Source organism: Trichechus manatus, unplaced genomic scaffold (assembly GCF_000243295.1).
Source record: "Trichechus manatus latirostris isolate Lorelei unplaced genomic scaffold, TriManLat1.0 scaffold00148, whole genome shotgun sequence".
NCBI classification, from domain to species: domain Eukaryota; kingdom Metazoa; phylum Chordata; class Mammalia; order Sirenia; family Trichechidae; genus Trichechus; species Trichechus manatus.
In genome coordinates, this window is record NW_004444084.1 from 4,495,779 (window position 1) to 4,512,627 (window position 16,849).

A 16,849-nucleotide genomic window follows, 5' to 3' on the forward strand; every position below is an offset into this window, starting at 1 on the left:
TTTTCCAAGAACCCCAGGGGCTAACTTGATCTAAACAGGGCAGGCCTGCCTCATACTACTTTGTGGAAAGACAAATGATCAGTGTGCTGACATGCCCCTACTTTGGTTACTCTTTTGTGACTGCCACACACTGTTGTGTTTAAGAAGAGGTGGCCCACTATTACACTGGTGCCACTGTTGACCTGGTAGTAGTTTCTTGACATGTAGTAGGAATCAAAGAAGAGGTCTTCTTCTTCCCAGCATCATGCCTAGCCCTGGTCATTCTACACGGGATGAGCTTCCGTTTAGATATTACAGCTCTTTAACTACTGGAGTCAATGCAGATTCTTGGCAGGGCTGCAGTAGTTCTTCTCAAAGTTACACTCATAAAAAAGGGATTCCATGCTAATGTTCTACATCTCTTTAGTTTGTATTCAGATTCTCAGCCATTGTTTCTGATCACATTCTTGCCTCATTTTGCGTGTATCAGGAACGGCTTTCATACTTAGCTACCTGCCCTGTGAAACCCAGGCCCTGTGTTAAGTCCACGTCATCAGTCTAGAGCTCCCTGTCCCTTATGGAGCCCTTTATGTCCATTTTTGCAGTAGGTCTCCTGTTGAGTGTCAGCCTGTCCATCAAAGGGTCTGATGAGGTTTAACTGCAAGAGAGAAGGCTCTGAGGTCCCCTGCCTTTAGCAGATTCCTTTCTCTGGAACCAGTTCTTCCTTCTAATGGATATAAGGAGATGCAGCAATTTCAAGTCAATCAAAAAAAAAAAAAAAAAAAAAATCCTCCGGTAATGTGTGCCTACATGTCATAACTTTAGACAACTAAGAGGAACCAGGCTATTGATTCTTCCCTAAGCAAGAAGGTGCGTGTGACACAGGGGTGTCTGATCCAAACTAATTGCAGTATATAAGAAATGCTGCAGTTTGCGTCTTAAAATATTCCTACTAGGAATCACCTTAAAACATATATTCTATTTATTACTTCTTCAGTTTTCAGCTTCAGAATTTTAGTACTTTAGATACAAAGTGCTATGTTACTGTCTCTGATAGTTGAAAACCCACCTATAATGATACGTTTTAATCTAAATATTATTGAAATATTTAAAATCCTACTAACAATAATATTCAACTAATAATTTCTGTGTGGAGTTTAAGGTAGTAATGGAATCAAACATTATAGAACAAGAATTTGAAACTCAGCCAATTCAATACATACAACATGTACACTTGAAAATCAGAGAAACAGTTGTTTTTCAAAAACAAACTGTGTAAAAATATTCTCAGAGCTGTTGTTGGAACATGGCAGGATGACTATATGTAAGATTTGGGTTTATTTTTGGATCTTGCTGACTCTCTCCGTGGATTCTCTACTACCTAGTATGCTGGTCCTGCTCTTGGCTACTAACCAAAAGCTTGATGATTTGAATCCACCCAGAGGTGCCTCAGAAGAAAGGCCTGGTGATCTACCTCTGAAAGGTCATAGCCATTGAAAACCCCATGGAGCATAGTTCTACCCTGAAACACATGGGATTGCCATGAGAGGGAATCTACACAACAGGAACTTTTTTTTTTTTTTTTAATGCCGATCCTAGTGTTTTTCTTCTGCAATTTTGCTAATAGAGAGTCTTTCTACTTAAACTACATTGTCCAGTCTTTGCCATCTGCTAGCCAAGTTTGTCTGCTGGAAGGGAATGCCATGGTTGTCTGCCTAAGCTCTGCTGGTCTTGACACCATGCTTTATGGAGTCATCTTCATACTATACTCAGATTCTTGTTGCTTTTCCGATCCATTCCCTTCCCATGCCTTGTGCAGTTGAAACTGATTTTGACTGTCTTGGCTTTCCCACCTGCAGGAAGTCTCTCTTTCTAAGATATAGACAGAAAAATGACTGAGAAAAAAACAGAAGGAAGATCTGTCAATGGATCTCATTATGCCTTATTAATTATGCATCCTCCCCGTAACAATTTTCTTGATGAGTGTCTATGCGATAGAGTGGAGAAACACTGACCTTGTATCCCATGACTTCAGATTCGTTGGCTAATGGTCTGACAGGTTCCCAACCCAGAGAAACCTGAGAGCCTTGTTGCTCCCACCTGAGGTTGCTCGGTGCTTGACTAGGGGCTGAAACATAAAAAGTGAAAGTGAACTGACAACGATTTTGAAATACACTTCTTCATTTTAATCTCTGCAAGTATTTCAATCTCTTCTTGTGTTCAGTGTTGGCTAGCACCATAGGCTTCCTTCCAGCTGGAGTCAGATAAGGAGGGTTTTGCTCTAGGAGTGTCATTTTAATAGCTTCTCTACTGAGCTTTTGAACCTGAATCCTTTTATCTCCCTTCTGTGTCAAAAATCACTTAGACTTGTTTCACAGGACGATAACCTTTATCTACTGTGAATGCAAAATTTTTTGAGCTAGTTTTGGAATTCAGATCTAAGCACTGAAGCAAGACTATGAATCAAAACTCCCCTTCCACTCTACTTATTATGGGACTCAGATGGCTTTCAGAAATGTTAAAAGATGTTTCCCTTTTGTTTGAAACAAACAAAAAACCCAGGTCACTTACGGGATTTCTTGGTGGTTGCACTCACTTCACTGCTAGGCGGCCCATATCCAGCTCCATTGTAAGCCCTCACTGTGAAGTGATACAACGTATTTCCTTCTAATCCTGTCAGGATGATGGATGACTCATTCCCCCTGGTTTTAACCGTTTCTACTGCTCCTTCTTCTTCCATATCTTTCCGGTAACCAACCTGACAACAAATTATCACATGACAGATTAATTATACACTTTCCCCTGTGCTTAGTTGAACTTTTTTTTGGGGGGTGTGTGTGGAGTGAATGTTGATCATCAAGCTCCCTCTGGGAAGAAATCACTCCTATACCATTCATTTAATATATCCTACTACCTGTTGCCGTGGAGTTGATTACGACTTACAGCAACCCCGTAGGACAGAGTAGAACTGCCCCACAGGGTTTCCAAGTCTGTAATCTTTACGGAAGCCAAGTGCCACATCTTTCTCCCCAGGAGGGACTGGTGTGTTCCAACTGCCAAACTTTTGGTTACTAGCTGAGAGTTTAACCATTGAGCCACGAGAGGTCCTAACTGCCTACTACCAAAAAAATCCATTGCCATTGAGTTGATTCTGACTCATAATGACGTTATAGGACAAAGTAGAATTGCCCTACAGGGTTTCCAAAACTGTAAGTCCTTATGGAAGCAGACTGTCACATCTTTCCCCCGCAGAGCAGTCCAACCGCCAACCTTCCAGTTAGCAGCCCAGTGGTTAACTACTGCACTACCAGGGTTCTACTAACAGACCCTACTAATGAGTCCAAAATTAGCATCTGTGTGATGCTACCTTAGCTTGGTAGTGTGAATTGCTGGGAAAGAGCTAAAAATACATCCTGACATTAAGGAAGAATCATTTAAGGAAACGGAAGAAGTGTTCTTTCATAGGTCATCAGAACCATTTACCTATGAAGCTTTGAATGAATTATCTGAGAAAGAGGGGTGAACGATATTTCCTCCTGGGCTCCACATTTATGCAAATCTCACAAGCTGTATCAGTTTAGTGAAGAAAAGGAGACAGAACACTCATGAAGCTTGGGAGTGGTTTAAATATAGAGAAATAGCATTGCTAGGATATGGGAGGAAGGCAGAATGGAACAGCTTTCTGTCAAAGCAGTTTGTGCGTTGAAAGATTATGAGCTCATGGTGGCTGGTGTCATGCCAAACCTGATCTCTTTGTGAGATCCAGTAACTGCCTCTGTGTAGCTAAGGTTTAACCTTGTTCAGACACTAGAAATTAACCATACGTAAGTACATAAAAGAATACTTTCTTTTTTCTTTCCTTCCTTACTGTGGTGAAAATAGTGGGTTACTGTACCATTCCATCCTCCTTCAACTGCTTTGTCTCCTGTAGAGGCTAGAGAGCCATACACCACATTTCCCAGAGCTTCTGCAGTTAAGGTTACTGCAACACAATGTGGACAGCAAGGAATCTGGAATGTGGAGATATTCTGGAGCATCACTAGGGCTGCCATTTCCAGCTATGGCTGTAGAAGTCATTACAAGCTCTGATCTCTCAGGAATGAACATTGGAGTCGCTATGCCATATTAAGGGCCACAACCAGCATAAGTGCTGGGGGAAGGCAAAGGAACAAAAAAATAGGTAGACGAGGAAGAAAGTTGTAAATTACAACTGCAGTTTTGTGAAATGAAGACTGTAGTAAAAAAAAAAAACCTGTTGCCATCAAGTTGATTCGGACTCATAGCCATATTTCCTTCCTTGTACTATTTTGTACATTGTTGCTGTTATTAGTTGATATCAAGTCAGCTCTGACTCTTAGCAACCTTGTGTATAACATGGCCTGATCCTGTACCATTTTCATGAGCGTTGGTATATTTGAATCCATTGTTGTAACTATTGTGTCAATCCATCTCACGGAGGGGTTTCCGTAATTCATTGGCCCTCTAGCAAACATGATGTCCTTTTCTAGCGATTGGTCTTTCTTGATGACGTGTCCAAAGTAATTCAGCTGAAGTCTCTAACTTTCTAATGTATTTCATTAGAAAAGGAATGGACTTTCAACCTGAGATGGACTGACTAATGAGCCTTCTTTGGCTGTCTTTTGGGTGAGGGTGAGTACATTTTCATTTGTAAAAGAGATATCTGCATTTTGTCAGTATGGAACATTATTGCACTAATTGTTGCTTTTGGGGAATTGTTGAATGTGGAAATGGGTGTGTGTGGATGTTGAGTAACCAACGGGATATGGTAGTTTAGTGCTCAATGTCCATTTTATTCACATTCTAGTGTGTCTTTCTGTACTGAAGACGATGGGACGCTTAAAATCATATTTTAAAGATTCCCTTGCAGTTAGGTTTCTGGGTATGTTTTAGGTTCAGTCAATCAGATGCATGTGCATAAGATTTGAAAGTAGAAGTGAGATGGAGGCTGAGTTTTGCCACTTTGTTTTTCTGTTGGCAAGCATTATTATTGGGGTCATTACTGCCTCCCCTCACCCTGTGGCACCATTAATAAATGTCTCATTGTCTATCCACTAGCTTTATGGGAGTTGAAAAGCAGGGCAGAGAACATTCATTTTGCTGGTGCAAATCATAGCAGGCACGGTGGGATTCCGGAACTGGCAACAATAGCAGAGGCCTCCAGAGAATGGATGCTTCCTGAAGGTGGTGGCGTCCTAATTATGGTGGCTTCCTAACTGTGGCAGTGGAGTATGCTTCTGGAGCTAGTGGCATCCTGCTTTTACAAGACATCAACTTCTCCTTTTGTGGCTTGGTTCTAGAGTACGACTTTTAAGAGTTGAAATCTCAAAAGATCACCCTGGAGGCTGTTAACTCTCAATTATTTTGGAAACCATTTAATACTTGTAATAAAACTCTCTCTGCTTAAACTGTTTAGAGTAATTCAGTTCTTTGTAACTGAACCCTGCCAGATACACCTACTTAGATCACTAATTAATTTATTTTTCAATAAAAAAGCTAGTAAGATTATCAAATTCCTATTTCTCAGTTCTGTCTCTTCACTGAATTAAACTGGCATACTTCTGAGCAATTGAACTTCAGAAATCTGTTTGATTAAATTGGCATTCCCTAACACTACTGTCTTTTATATGATGCTGGTCCCATTATTCCCAATTCTGAGAACTGGCTTTTCTTTCTTTGTCTGTGACTATATATATATATATTCACACACACACGTATGAAGTGGTAACTATATATGTAACAAACTATTTGTCATTTCAACAATCTTCACATGTATAGTTCAGTAACATCAGTTATGTTCATCACATTGTTCAGCCATCATCCTTACCCATTCTTAAATTTTTTCATCATCTGAGCATATATTTAACTGAAAAATCTAAGCTATTTTCAAGTTACAAAGTTAGCTGAGAAGTTGGTAGATGAACAAATGTCTTAGGCTGGGTTCTCTAGAGAAGCAAAACCAGTGAAGCGAATAAGCATATATATATATATATATATATATAATATGTATATATGTAGAGAGAGAGAGAGATTTATCTCAAGGAAATGGCTCACATGGTGGTAGAGGCTGGCAGGTTCCAAGTCTGTGGGTCAGGCATCAGGCTGGAGGCCTCTCCTGACTCACATAGCTGCAGGGGCCGACAAACCCAAGATCAGCAGGTCACATGGCAGGCTGGTGGCCTACGGGCTGCAGAGGCTGATGAATCCCAAGATCGGCAGGCAATTCGGCAGGGTGCTGGCTCAAGTCCCAAGAGTTGGAGGTCAGATGATGATGAGCCGGATGCAAAATCCAGAACCAGCAAAAGCCACTCAGCTACTCCAGAACATCCATATATATTGGATGCAGGCTACACTCCCGAGGAAACTCCCCTTACAACTGATCGGCTGATCACATCAGATCACATCATGGAGGTGATTAAATTATATCACAAAATGGAGGATAACTAAATCATTACATAACTGCCAAACCACTGGGAATCATGGCCCAGCCAAGTTGATGCACAACCTTAATCATAATTCACTCCTTGTCAACTTGACACCTGGACACCTCTCCATATACCATACGAATATATCACTTTTCAGTGATATATCTGATTTCCAATTCTCTATTTCAGTGTTGTTTAGACTATCTTAAATATAATTAAATATATATTTTGAGAGGTTTGCATGCGATTAAATTTAACAGATTACAGATTTTAATATAAATATGGATTTTGATGTAAATTCTGGACTTTTAAAATTGAATCTTTAATGTTTTGATTAATCACCACAAAATTAAACATCCTAAGTAACTGATCAAGAAGCCCTGGTGGCACAGTGGTTAAGTGCTGGCTGCTAACGGAAAGGTCAGCGGTTTTAATCCACCAGCCCCTCCCGGGGAGAGATATGTGGCAGTCTGCTTCTGTAAAGATTAGAGGCTTGGAAACCCTATGGGGCAGCTCTACTCTGTCCTATAGGGTCGCTAGGAGTCGAAATTGACTTGATGGCAGTGGTTTTGGGTTGAGTAATTGATTGTGAGTGTGATGGTTAATGTTATGTGTCAACCAGGCTAGGCTATTATTCTCAGTGGTCTGGCAGACACTATGGGATCACCTTCCATTTTGTGATCTGATGTGAGCAGCCAATCAGTTGGAAGAGGAATTTCCTCGGGCATGTGGTCTGCATTCATGATATAAATGGATGTTCTGGCAAAGCTCACTATCTTTCATTTCTGTACTTTTTCTTATCACTAGACCTCCAGTTCTTGGGATGCAAGAAGCTTTCAGTCTGCTGCCTGACCTACGGATTTGGGACTTGTTAGCCCCCACAATTTTGTGGGCCATTTCCTCACAACTGCATGAGCCATTTCCTTGAAGTAAATTTCTCTGCATATATATCTGTATATACTTCACTGGTTTTGCCACTCTAGAGAACTACTTTAGATACTAAGACCGTGAGTATAAAAATGGCTCAGGAACACTCAGGATACAGTTTTTTCATTGGGACAGCCTCTTGCCAGCTGTGCTCCCAGGTACACCTCTCCCTGACCCTAGGATTCTGCCCAAAGGCACTCAACTTTCTCTCTCCACGGGCTGGGAAGCCCACCAAGCTGTCTCCTGCTGTCAGGCCTCTCCTGCCACTGCTTCTCACTGTCTTCAGGGTGACAGCTGTCTCTCTCTCTGTCTCCTGGTTCCAGGAGTCTCTCAGCACAGGGATCCGAGTTCAAAGGATGCTCAGGCTTCTGGCTGTTCTTCCCTGGTGTGGTGGGATTCTCTCTTCCTCTCATCTGAGGTGGCTCATTTCAAGCCCAGTGGGATGGCAAAACTGACCAATTCCTTTGGTGGGCCACAGTGACCATATCTGTGCAGTCCTGTCCAATCACGTGGGTGGGAGCTACAAGACAACGGCTAGAAAGACCACACAAAAGTGATCTATCGTACCACTGAGGGAAAAAAAAAAAAATGCAGCTGCACTGGCTGAAACCCAAAGAGAAATCTAAAATATTCCACATATCAGCTGTCTTTACAGTGTGCAGGATTAAAAAAAAGGAAGAGTTGCTACTTCGTAGTGAAATGGGACGGGACACGCAGGATGTAGCTAGACCTTGAAGTTGGCTATGTTAAAGAGTTAGGATTAATATGAAAATCTGTCCTAACAGCAATTGGAATGGCTTCAAGGGTTTTAAGCAGAGATGATAGTGGGAATGTGCGTGTGAGATGATCTGATTTATATTTTGAAAAGATATACACAATAGATCAAAGTGTTCTTTTTTTTTTTTTTTTAGTATATAAATCAGATCACCTGTCTGCTAAAACTCCAATAGGCTCCACATTGTACCCAGAAATAAATTCCAAACTCCTCACCACAGCTTACAAGGCCCTATTTGATACGGATTCTGTGCTTCTCCAACGTCATCTTACTTCTCATCTCACTGTGCTCACCGCCCTCTAGCAACCCAGGACTCAAACATTTCTATAATATTCCCAGTTTAGAGCCTTTGAACTTGTGTGTCCAGTGCCTTGAAGTTCTTTTCACAGGTCTTTAAATTGCTATCTCCTTCTTAGCTATCTTTTTCCAGATTTGGCTTAACCAAAAAGCCTCTTAGGCCACTACTCTAAAGAAACTACCCTTCCCCTAATCAATTTCTCAAATTAATTTGAGTCTTATTAATATTATCATTTTTAAATATAATGATCTGTTTATGAAATTATCTTTATCTGTTCATTTGTTTGCTTTATGTTGGCACATAGAAGGCACTCAATAATTAATTTATTTATTTACTTTTATTTGCATTTTACTTTAAGCTAAATGTACTCCTGAGCCATAAGTTTTTGTTTCTTCAGTTTCTTCTGGGACATCTTTTTCTTCTGTGCAACCTCTTCTTCTGCTTTAGGAACAATTTGTTCCTTTTCAGTACGGATCATCTCAAGGTGGCAAGGGGAGCTCATGTATGGGTTAACTCGACCATGAGCTCTGTAAGTGCGGTGGTGCATCCTGGGGGCTTTGTTCACCTGGATGTGCTCAATGACCAGAGAATCTACATGTAACCCTTTAGTTCAGCATTACTCTCTGCATTTGTAAGCATGCGGAGCAAAAATTCAGCACTGTTTTTGGGCCACCGACCCTGTGTCCAACCCCACTGTTTGGCCTGGGCACATCTACCAACTCTACCATTGTAACGTCGGAACGGCACACACTGCTTCTGCGAAGTGACATCTTTCAAATACTTGGTGGCTTTTTGGATATGCATATCCTTGATGGCCTGGGCAGTTTCACGGGTGTTCTTAAAATGCACTCAAAGATTTGAACCTCTTGATTTGCATGATTTTGTGGGGTTTTCTGGGTCAAGTGAGTAGTGAACCATTTTGCGAGATCACCTCAGGCTGCTTATGGTAAACAATAATTTATTTTAACGACTAAATGGCTGCAATGTGGAAAACAGACTGCAAAGGGGTTAGAATAGATACAGAGGGAGAATTAGGAGGTATTTCCAGAGTCTAGGTAAGAAATGAGGATCACCTAGACTAGGCTTATGGTGGTTGACATGGAGAGGTGAGAATGGAGTCAAGAGATATTTAAAAGACAAAATTAACACTTTGGTTATGGATTAGGTATGGGGGTGACAAAGAGGGAATTGTTAAGAATAATTTTAATATTTTCTGAAACACTGTGGGAGGAAAATTTTAAATTTTGGCTTTTTTGGTTGTTCTTTAGATATGACAAGTTTTCTTTATTCTTCTTTTTTTGTTGTTGCTTTTGTCACAGTTATTTTTTCTTTTTTGCAGATACTTTATGAACCAAATCTCTTCTGTCCTTCATGTCCGTCAGATTCTTTCTCATCTAAAATAAAGTCTTATTCATTTACTTTGCATTCTGGGAATATTTCTGAAGTTTGTACTCTGAAGCATGGCTTTAAATACTTGGCAGTATCAGGTTTGCATTTTATTGCGACCAAAAAATATTTTATTTTAGTTACCTTGGTTTTGGTTTTATTGCATACTCTTCATGTCCAATTGCTCTTTAAATATAGAAGAAATATTCTCTTTATCTAATTGAGATCTAGAACCATATGTTTATAATTTTTCTTTTGAGTCATTAAGAAAATCTCTTATAGGAAAAGAAATTCATATTGTTATCATGTGTTTTCTTCTTTCTTGTGGTGAAGATTTTTCTTTTGTTCAACTACTCTTGGATTTTAGCTGACTGGCCTTTGATAGTGTTTTAAAAAGGACTTGAGGTCTCCTTTGAATGTGAAGACATCCATCTCTAAACTGTATCTCACAAACCAGTGACTCGTGCTGTGCAGGTGGATGGCAAATTATTGGTTGTAAGTACAAGCGTTCATTTACATTCATCAGGCAACACAAAGAAATCCACCCAGGCTTGGGATGAGAGATAAAGCTTCATGTGTGTGACTGCAGTTTGTTTCACTGAAAAAAAAAAATAAAGGAAAAGGAGTCCAGAGGCTACTTCACTGCTTGCTTGAGCCTAGAAAATGGGATTTTAAGGCTGGGTCATTGCACAAAGATGAAAGAAAAACTTAGAAATAACACTAATAGTTTTGTTTCATATCACTCATTATAATTGCAATGAAGATGGACCTTTTTTTTCTGTTTCATGGGCATTTTAAGGAGAATTAAGGAAAGTTGGTTTTACATGTTTTCATTCACCATTTTTCCCCAAATTCAAAAGTTGTAACTAATGTAAGTTGTGGATTAGAAGGCAGGCGTTTCACTACTTGCCTGCTTTCTGTAATAACTCCTCACTTCCGGATAAATTTTGGATCACTAACTACAGCTTTTTTCCTAATAATATCTAAATTATCTTTTATACTTCTCTTTTCTTAATGCAACACCTGAAGTCAGCCCTGTCCCTTTAATTGAAAGTTTTAAAATTTTATACATAGAGAGGCTATTTCCCATGGAAGATGAATTTGATTATTAGGAAAACCCCTGCCTGCCTCAATTTCCAGATTCCTAACCTCTTGAGCTTAGCATCGTATATAGTTATTAAATTGTCTATTCACAATCAATATTCTGATATATGCTGGCAGCCAGTATTATCAGATTGCATGCATTATAGTTGCTTTGTGCCCAGAGGTAATTTTACTATAAAGGATGCAATTTAATGAATCAAATAAGATAAATAAACAAAGCTTAAACTTTTGAATATTTATGAGACACTTCAACAGTGATTAGAGGATATGAGGTGAGGAAGTTTAAAATGCAGCAGGAACATAATAATATATATAATTTAGTGAATAAATTTGTATTTATTTTTCCTAGAAGCTGTCACTACTATCTAAAGGAAATATACTAAAGAAGATTGGCTATAAATATAATTGAATTTGTTGTTAGTACTTGTAGTTAAGGAGCCCTGGTCATACAGTGGTGAAAGTGCTTGGCTGCTGACTGAGAGGTTGGTGGTTCAAGCCCACGGACTGCTCCATGGGAGAAAGATGTGGCAGTCGGCTTCCGTAAAGATTACAGCCTTGGAAACCCTATGGGGCAGTTCTGCTGTAGTACAGGTTCGCTATGAGTTGGAATCAACTCGACGGCAATGGGTTTGGTATTGGTGCTTGTAGTTCAGTGTAGATCTTTTATAAACGTTAGTTCCCTTTTCTTCCCCTCCAATGTTCTCAAAGAGTATCCTGAAAAAAGAAATTCTGGGAGAATTTTATTATAACTAATATACTTGAATATGTTTTGTGAGATGAACCGTACACATAATAAATAGGCTTTTTAATATATATTAACTGAATGAAAGAATGAATGTTTTGATCTTTCTTAAACAATACTTTGTGATAGAATATTGCATATATTGACTATTAATCTATTAAAATAAAAATGACTACGTACTTAACCATATTCTATGACATACTCTATATGAAGTACTAGGGATGCAAAGAGATGTTTAAGGGATGTATAGTCTTAATGTATATATTAGAAGACAGGCTGAAAATAAATGATGTGTCCATTATAAGACGTTTAGAAAACAACAATAAATTTTAAACCCCAAAAAAGAATAATGAAGGGTATAATAAACATACGAGCAGTAATTAATAATTGGAAAACAAACGTGAATGAATAAAGCCAAAGTCAATTCTTTCAAAGATAAAAAATTTGTAAATCTCTAACAAGACTGATAAGAGAAAGAGGGAATACAAATTATTGATATCAGAAATGAAAATAATACCACAGAACTTAGAGATATTAATATGAAAAAGATGATGATAGAAACAGTGGTTGAGTTAAGTGGTTATGCAAACCCTCCCCCAGGCAAGAACTATAAAATCTTGGCAGGCATCCAAAAGCATATAGAAGCTGGAGGAGAGTTTGCTCTTAGAAAGCTGAAACTGCAACAGGTAAGACTTGTGAGTTTGTAGCTTTTTTTGAGGGTGTTCTCCAATGTCTATGACTATGGTGGCAGAAAACTGCAGTTTTAACCAGCTGGAAGTAGCAAAGGACAAGGTTCAATGCAGAAAGAGCAGCTGGAAATGTAAGGGGGGAAATTCAAGAAGTGAGAGAACTGTAGACATGGTAAGACTCTAAAATACAAACTCTGAGTATAAACTCTGTTCATATATTTGGCTGCCTGATATTCTCGCACAGAGAGAAATCCTGGGGGATGTGGTAAAAATGCAGGCAGAGACCAAGAAAAATCTACTTTTAAAAGACAGAGCTGCATTGGGTGAGATTTTTTGAGTTTGCTGCCTTTTTTACGTGAGTGCATTCCTCAACCTGTGTGTGATCTGGAAGCAGCAAGGTGGGGATTTTTTAGTGACTTATTCTGAAGTATGTTGTATGTAATGATATAATGGATGATATTTGCTTCAAAATAATACAGAATTGACTAAGTAGGGTTATATACGAAATATTCATTAGTTCATAATTGTTGGAGCTGAGTGTTGAGTATATAAAAATTCACTATACTATTCTGTATATTTCACAAATGTTTTAAAATTTCATAATATAAAGTTAAGAGAAATTTAAATTTAAAACAAAGATAACAGTTACAATAGCATCAAAAATACAATAGGGATAAATCTACGAAAAGATTTGCAAGACCTATATTGACAAGGATTAAAGAATTCCTAAGTAAATAGAGGAATATATCAAGATTATGGATTGGGAAACTTCTACAAATTAAGAAAAAGACAGATGACCCAAAATAGAAAAATGGGTCAAAGACTTGACTTGACAATTCACCACAGAAGATATTCAAATGAGCAAGAAATAGTATATATATATTTAAAAAAAACTCATTAATTATCAAGGAAATGCAGATTAAAACTACAATGATACATAATTATATACTCACCACAATGGCTAAAATGAGAAAGAAAGACATAAACAACTGTTAATGAGGATGCAGATCAACTGGAAATCTAACCCAGTAGTGGTGGAATAGCTTGAGAGCCACTTTGGATAACTGTGTTAACTGTTACATGAATATCCTGTGACTAGAAATTTCACTCTTAGGTATATACTCAAAAGAAATGTGTACATAGGTACATAAGGACATGTACAAGACTGTTCATAGTATTTCTGTTAATAACAGACCCAAACTGGAAAGAACCAAGTCCAGAATAATAAAGTGTGAGATACTCATACAATGCAGTTTAAGAGAAAGCACAAACTACAGCTGTGTGTAACAATATGGGTGAATCTTACGAATACCATGATGAATGAAAATATAAAACATAAAAAGCTTCATGTACCATATTTTTATGCAAATAATGTGCACCTTCTACGTTGGTTGCCAACCACTCCCTGCCCCCTTGAGGTATTTTCATAAGCCCTGCTATGCCAATTTTTTTTACATGTTGCTGTAAAAAAATTAGCATAGCATGCTTATAAAAATACCTTATGGGGGAGGGAGCTGTTGCCAAATAAATGTAGAAAGTGCACATTATTTGTGTAAAAATATGGTATGCTATATTTAAAAAAACTGGCAAAACCAATGATTGTTATTAGAAGTCAGTATCGTGGTTTTTTTGAGGATGATGGTGGTGGTGGTGGTGGTGGTGAGAATGGGGATAGTGACTATAGGAGACAAGAGATTTGTCCCTGGGTTTTAGTAACGCTATATTTTAGGACCTGGATATGGTTACACAGGTGTGCTTAGTTTGTTCTAATTAATTTTTAATTTGTGCACTTTTCCATACGTTCGCTACTCTTCAATAAAAATTTACTTAGATTTAAAAAAATCTTGCCTTTTTTAAAAATAAAGTCTTAGCCATTTAATAATTAGCAATTACACAATTAGTAATTAGAATTCTTATAATATTAAGTATGCCTTTCGTTAAACTTCTTTTTTCTTTTTATGTTCAAGTGCTTTATAAAATTCCTCCATTTTCCATTATGTGAGTACCTCTAAGCCACACTGCTAAAACTTTAAGAGATAGTCCCAGCCCTCAAGAGGAAGAAAATTTTGGTGCAATTTGATAATCCACAAATGGGTTCTAGGAGATGTCAATAAAATTGTTCAAATGTTTGTAAAATGAAATTGGATGGATTGATGTGTACATTTCTGATTTCATTGTTTGTATGGATGCTCCGCCTGTACATGTGTGTTATGTAATTATGGGTGAGACTTTGGATGGACATATGATGAGCTTATGTATTTTGGAATGAGAAGTGGTATGGTAAATGTACATTTCTGTCAAGGAATGAAAAAATGGGAAATATTTCTGAATATGATAAAAGGTACTGTCAACACTTCTTGGGTTCTTTTTGTGAATAAAATAATATATTCAGGCAAATATTCAAGTATTCTTAAAAATAAAATAAACCAATAACCAAATCAAACCCGTTGCTGTCAAGTCAATTCTGACTCATAGTGACTCTATAGGACAAAGGAGAATTGACCCATAGGGTTTCCAAACAGTGGCTGGTGGATTTGAACTGCTGACCTTTTGGTTAGCAGCCATAGCTCCTAACCACCGAGCCACCAGGGCTAAAAAAAAAAAAAAAGAAAAAACTTATGTAAAAATGTTAATAGAAAAACAAATTTTGAAAAGTGGCTTAGGTTGGAGAATTTCTTCCATGAAGCAATACATTTTAGAAAGAAGAAGAAAAGAAAAAAAAAATTCAGCTGAGTAGCTGCTTTCTGAAAAAATTCTACATAGCTGCTTTTCAAAAGAATAAGGGAAGGAACAAGTTAAGCAACTGAAATGTCACTTCAATTTGCTTTTGATCTGCTGATTATTGAAAAGCATAGTTTTAGTTCACCTAAGAGTCTGTGAAAATAACCCAAGAACGAAATTTAATGATAGGGACATGAAAGCTATTTGATTTAAACCAGAGTTTACAGAATTTCAGGAAAGAAAGGGTAGCATTGACATCTTATTTTCTTCTTACTGTTTAGTTTTTTATATTCTTATTTTTATACAGTCATAATAAAAAGCCAAAGAAAATCCTTAAAACAGCTGTTACTCACATACCATATGGAAGTTAAACATTTTCTGTTTTAGCCTTTTGATGACTCTGGGTTCATTTCAACTTCCTTTTCCCATTTAATTTGTATCTAAAATTCCATTTTTTTTCCGCACATATACTTTTCCTTCTCTCACTACACAAATTAAATGCAGTCTGAATGGCATGAGTGATTGTCAGGCAATAGTGAGGCTTTTTTTTTTGTCCCCTGCTCTGATGATTAGCAACAGATCATAAAGTAAAGAACAACAATCTCATTCCTTCTCCCCTTAAGAAATCCCTACCACAAATTATTTTATAGAGCAAAACACAATTGGTGCTTTTTTTTGGTGCACTCAATAAACAGAAATAACTTTAGTGACATGTCTAAAATGAACTTCTGGAGGGGAGAAGCCAAGAGCCAAGATGGTGGATTAGTCAAATGCACCATACTGTTCTCCTACAGCAAAGACCCAAAAAACCAAGTGAAACAGATGCAAATAACAATCCTGGAACCCTGAACAACAAAAAAGAAGGATAAAGAAACGACCTGAACACCAGCTGGAAGGAGGAATTGAATGAACACAGTGAATGAGGAGTAACAAGGAACAGAAGGGCTCTGTCAGCTATCCAGCTCAATGTAGCCATCTTAAGCAAAGCCAATAGCAACCATGGGTGAGAAACACAGGGAGACAACTTCATGGCATCCCCATAAGAGACAGAGAAACTGTATAGACAGACACGGAGAGAAGCAAGGTGAGTTCATCATGATCTGGATCTAAGAAAGGAAAACACAGAAAGGAGAGTGAGAATTACAAGGATCCTGCCATCCATAGAGCAGGGAGGAAGCCAGGATCCAGCGCTGGATATACTCATAAGTCGCAGTCCCTGACCTCTGGGGTGAGTGGCACGCATGAGGATGTGGATCTGTGGAGTATCAACAGGAGATTGTCCACCAGACCGGACCCCGGGTTGCCCCTACTCCTTGCACTAGATCGGGGGCACGTCTCACCTTTTGGCTGCAGCAGACAAGAAGTGCCCTGGCATCCATGTCTATTAGCTGGAGGGTTGCACTCCTTCTCCCCTCACCCTCCTGATCAGAATTGAAGGAGGTTCTCATACCCCAGCCACCCTGCCTGACCAGAGACCATATCATGAGCCCATCTCCTCCTCACCCACCCAACCCTATCTACCACCCCCTCTGCCCACCTGACTAGTGGTAGTAGGCATGATCCCATGCTCACACCCGCCTACCACCTACACCCCACTGGCCAAGCGAGAGGCAGTGATTGTGCAAATGTGTGCATGCTCATCTGCTGCCCAAGCCCCATCCGGCCCAGCAAGAGGAGGCGGTAGTGTGACTGCGTATACACATACCCACCTCTTCCTTCCCCTTCCCACAACTTAGCAAGAGGCAGTGGTAGCACTACTGTGCATGTACACACTCGCTGCTCACC

The 16,849-nt window shown here is 38.7% G+C and overlaps 1 protein-coding gene and 1 pseudogene across 2 annotated transcripts in view; both read right to left on the bottom strand.

Moving 5' to 3' along the window:
* CNTN5 (contactin 5) overlaps positions 1 to 16,849 on the bottom strand; it is a 1,437,272-nt gene that overhangs the window by 12,764 nt on the left and 1,407,659 nt on the right. For both annotated transcript variants that reach the window (XM_023740130.1, XM_004385875.1), the window contains 2 exons: positions 2,551 to 2,737; positions 1,995 to 2,107 (listed from right to left, as the gene is read on the bottom strand). In XM_023740130.1, the coding sequence (XP_023595898.1) occupies positions 1,995 to 2,107; positions 2,551 to 2,737 (300 nt within the window). The remainder of the gene's footprint in view (positions 1 to 1,994; positions 2,108 to 2,550; positions 2,738 to 16,849) is intronic.
* On the bottom strand, positions 8,766 to 9,386 carry LOC105756750 (60S ribosomal protein L17 pseudogene; annotated as a pseudogene).